Genomic DNA, 5,132 nt, shown 5'->3' with positions numbered 1-5,132 from the left:
ATGACAGATTGGTCCGCCATACAGTCTAGAACTTCTTGTAAGCAGTTGATCTTCATCCAACACGGCTTGTAGACGCAGTTGTATGCATTTAAAACACACATTAGTATTACGTCCTTAAAGTTAATGTGCTAAGAGGGATTATGGCTCTCATGCAAATGGGCAACATAGTCAAAACGAAAGCTACCACAGTTGCAAACATATATTTTATTATCTTGTTACATATATAAGTTTCAAAATGGACTTCAAGACTCCATTTAGCTTTTGAATTTTTAAAACATACTGATTCTTATTATTTTTCTTTTGATGTTCTTAATAGTCAAACAAACCATGAACAGCTACAGTTTCTGATTTTTTTACAGTTAAGCAAAATATGTTTGAAACTTTATATCACTTTAACGAAATTTCTACAACACGATAAAATAATAATAATATATTGAACATATTTATAGGTATAAAAATATAGGTACTTGTATTTAACAATATATCACAGGCCATTAAAAAAGCTTTGTCATGTATCCTTTGTTCGTACAAACTATTGGTTTTTTATTTCTATAAAAACAAAGAGGCAAATGTGGACTATTTGGTATAATTCCCCCCGGCGACAATCTTCCTCAAGAGGCTAGTGCTGTGCATATAAATGCAACAATGAAGTAACTTATACTGTAAAGATAATAGTTTCTCGAAATACATATGCTAATTAACTCTACACGTGTTTGTTTAAATAAACCACATGAAATAGTTCTAAAATAAGGTAAATCGTTATTCAGCCTCGGGTAAGATTGTTTTTTTCCATGATCCGCTAGGGTGTGGCCGTGGTCGGAGGAGGACTGGACTGAGAGTCCGTCGCTCCAGTAGCGTGTGAGAGAAGCATGGAGAAAAACACGGCGGTGGTTACCACGATCAGAACAAAGAACAAAGCGAAGATGTAGGTATCAAGCTTCTCTAGGAACATGCTCCACGTGTATAGCTCGTCGTCCGCGTTGTCATCGTAGAAGCCGGACTTTTCGCTTTTCTCATTCTGTTCGCCGAGAAACTCCTTCTCCTTGTCAGATTCGAAATTCTCCACGTCGTCATCATTTGTGTTCACCTTCTTCTTCTTTGATTTGAGGCAGGTCCATGGACATTCCTTATCTCCGATAGAGGATACAAGCTTCGCCTGGATGATGGTGTAGAAGACGGAAATGACACTGAGGATGAGAAGGATGACGATAAACAGGACAAAGAACGAGACCTGGAGCGAGTTGTGAGGCAACGTGTCGCTGATGATGGTCACGAAGATACCGTACGACAGGAAAATCGTGATTGAGAAAGACCCTTTCTCTCCAGACCCTATCGGCACCAGGAAAATGCAGATGTTGAGGAAGGCCAACATGAGAAGGGGCATGATAAGGGTAAATGTGGTAAAGTTGGCGCGTCGCTGAAGCCGGAACTCGATGTCGATGAAGTAGGTGTTGTAGAGGAGGTAGCGACTCTTGGTGACACTTGCGATGGTCCATGCGGAGTTCTCCGAATATTCGCTCATGTCCACGTTCAGGTAGTGATCAAGCACCACCGTCCTGATGGTCTCGTCCGAAACGTAGTAGGTAAGCGTGCACACTTGCTCGTCAAAGGGGTAGTACTGGATGTCCACATCACACACCACGCTATAGTATTCAAATATAAGATAGGTGCGGTATTGCAAAATATTCAATGACTAATTTACCAATAGAACTACAAGTTTACAAAAAAACTACAAAATAAAACGGGAATAAATGGTTTGATACCCTCTTTAATAATAAATATTATAAATATTTAGTATAGCACACATAAATTGAGCGTGTATTCTAACCGCTATTTTTTATTTAGATTTATTGTTTTTACGTGCTGCCGTTCGTTCATTGTAAGCGGTCACATGTTGGACACGATATGACTTCGTACCTGTAGATTCCCTCCGGAATCCATTGTACAGCTCCTGTGTTTTCGATCTTCACAAGGTCCGCATCGCCCCCGATCACGCCATGACCATCGTACGCCTGAAATACGACGGACACGATGATTTAGTCGTAAGTATATGTTTAAGTATCAATACATCGATAATATGCTTTGTATAGATTGCATTCGGAGGTGGGTGATCTCCGCCTATGATCACGATATTAAGATTGTTTTCTTTAAAAGTATGCATATTTTTATTTGAAATCTAAAATCGCCTATGTTTACTTTTTATGTCAATATCGATACGAAAAGTAATAAAATACGCTAAACATTCACCATTTTTTTCACTAGAAATGTTGACAGTTTTCCTTGATAGAAACCTCAAAATCCCCATGCAATCATGTTATGCAAGATACATTTAGATAGTATTTTTGTATGAACGCGTTTTTAAGACAAAAGTATTAAAGGACAATAAAGTGAAAGTCAGAAGACTGGGATAGTTTTGCTTTCGGAAATCCTATTATCCTATCAGGAAGTAGTATTTACTATATCGCTTAGTCCAAGACTCGACTTGGGTCCGGTTCAGTGCTTCGCCCTTAGCTGTTCTACGCATAAGACAAATGCAATTAAGTAATATAAGGGTGAACTATTTCAGAAAATCTAGAAACAGTTAAATAAATGAATAATTTAATAATAAATTAAAATAATATGTATTGAGCAATAACTAGTGTGTTGAAGTTGGACCTTTATATACTCAGTATATTAATATTTATATATAAATTAAATTTTTTTGTGCTAAATAAATTCAATACCAGAAACAACTCAATTTCAATGAAATTTTCTTATCGGGGTCAAATTACCCCACTCACTTTGGATTCATTTTTTTGTGGTCATAATTCTGTCTAAAATTGATTAAATTGTACAGGAAATGCTAAAATGCTTTAATTTAGTATAAATTAATAATTTCAAGATAATAGTATTGTAAAGATATTAAACGTTGACCGCTCTTGTTCGATACACACGTATCAAATGATGTTTTGACAAAACAATAAAATCTACAGGGACAAGCACGGTAGCCTTAACTTTAACCAATGTCAAACAAAAACCAAACACACACAAAACAAGAGACACTACCTGACTATACATTCCAAGACAACATACATTACATAACTATGAAACAATTGCCATTGGTAAAAGCTCGGTGTACCACATTGACACGCTGGATGCAACAACCCATTGGAATACGATGTTTTAATTCTGTTAAGACGAAATCTAAAAGTAGTTTCAATGACTGATCCCCAATATCAAGAAACAATTTAAATCGTTTCAACTTAATTTACCATGATCCAAAATGTGTTTTTCTCGTCTCTCTGGGAGAATGTTAAAGTGGCACTCTTATTCAAAATCAATACATACTCATTTATATCAAACATCAATTTTGACTGATACACCTTTAACTACTTGCTAAATAGTGCATTTATGGAAAATATTAATTACTGATAACAAAATTGTAACCGTGTATTTAATAGCAGAAAACGCTAAAATATTAAATTATTGGTGAATGCTAAAATATTTTACTGTGGTCTACTATAGACTCATAAGGTAAAATACCGTGTTTTATGTGTATTTCTTTCGAATTAATCTCTGTATCCTTCATAAGAACCATTGTTTTTGACATTTATTCATACTTTTTGGAATATTAAAACAATATTATTAATTGTAGTAAATCTTATTTGGAAATATGAGTGCATCTTTAATATGACACATTGTGTTTGGTCAATGTTTTAGAAACAAACAAAGAAAGAAAAGTATAATTGAGCAAACTGCTAAAGAATAAGAAGTTGCATTCAATCTTAAATATCACACAACAATCACATAATCCATGAGTTATCGGATTTTTAAAAAAGAAGAAAACGTATAATTGTAAAATAATTTGATAATGAATAATGCCATTTGTGAGGTCTGTTTCCTGATACAGGAGCCAGGACTTCAAGTTTCAGGATTCCAATTCGCTCTTAAAGTTTGCTATTGATATAGAAATGAAATACAACACTGGCCTTGTTAAATTTAATTATTCAACGCAATATCATTATACTTAATTACTGGTTTGTGTAAATGACTTCGAGGTACAGGTCTGCAGACTGTTTTTAAATTAATCATTTTTATACAAATACAAACAAAATGTGAATACAAAAGCTACTTTCAAAAGCAGATATAATCAATTGTAGTGTCCTCAATGATTGATTTAAATGAAGCATGTTTTCCATTTCTATACAAACAAAATCGAAGCAGCATTAATCAAACACTAAAACATTGTCTGGTATAATACAACCGGATAATATGTGTCAATGTTTAAAACTGAAATGAAATGTAATAAAAGTAAATAGGATGCATCACAAGTGTCAATTTCTTCATGAATTTGAACTGATCAGGCGTGTCACATTATATCAAAATAATAAAGACGAGAACATTAGAAGAAAAAAAACACATCATAATAATAAACCATTCCACAATATAATTCCAAACACTGAGTACATAAATAAAAAACAACCCTAAATTTGTGCAAAACCATCTAAAAAAAATGAGCCACCGTATTTCCTTGTACCTTGTTAATGATGAGCCCGGGCGTCCAGACCTGATCCACGGGTACCTTGATGGAGTCTGCCCCTCCATAGCTACCGGGGGCCCAGCGCATCACCTCATCCGTCCAGTGAATATTGAAGTAGCCCAGCATCGAGAATTTCTGCTCCGATGTGTCAAACTCAAGCAGGCTCTGAGGCGTGAACCTGGTGTTCACGTAGACAGCGTCCGTCTGGTCGTCGATGGGTCGGATGCGTGTGTCGTAATCGTACAGCGTGTCGTTGAACAGAGATTTCATGGTTTGAATGTCCGCGCCGGCTAAACATTGCCCAGTGCTCAGCAGGAACAGAAAGCAATGTATAACGCGGAACATTTTCAATGCGCTTCCTCTGTTTTCTCTTTTACTACTGAATGTTGGCCATCCGCTGGTCAGTCCCCGAATGTATTGCCGTGTGACTTGCTTGGTCTTTTTAAGTGGTCAAACTACAATGCCCATATAAGGAGCGCTACATTATTTACACAACTGATATTTGAATAACAATGACATTTGGAATTTCGAATTTCGAAGGCAAAAATAAATAGCTTCATATTAGTTTGTAACCTACCTTCATCTCACAAATTAGGAAATGATATTCTTAAGG

At 35.7% G+C, this 5,132-nt stretch overlaps 1 protein-coding gene across 1 annotated transcript; it reads right to left on the bottom strand.

Moving 5' to 3' along the window:
• Window positions 1-799: 799 nt before the first annotated feature.
• On the bottom strand, window positions 800-4,864 carry LOC128226254 (acetylcholine receptor subunit alpha-like). Its single transcript, XM_052936137.1, has 3 exons — window positions 4,517-4,864; window positions 1,918-2,012; window positions 800-1,643 (listed from the first exon to the last, which is right to left on the bottom strand). Exons 1-3 carry the CDS (start codon window positions 4,862-4,864, stop codon window positions 800-802), a joined length of 1,287 nt encoding a protein of 428 aa, XP_052792097.1.
• Window positions 4,865-5,132: the final 268 nt, after the last annotated feature.

Source organism: Mya arenaria, chromosome 3 (assembly GCF_026914265.1).
Source record: "Mya arenaria isolate MELC-2E11 chromosome 3, ASM2691426v1".
NCBI lineage: Eukaryota > Metazoa > Mollusca > Bivalvia > Myida > Myidae > Mya > Mya arenaria.
Note: the sequence above shows the minus strand (reverse complement) of the source record. Positions and strands in the feature narration are given on the sequence as shown.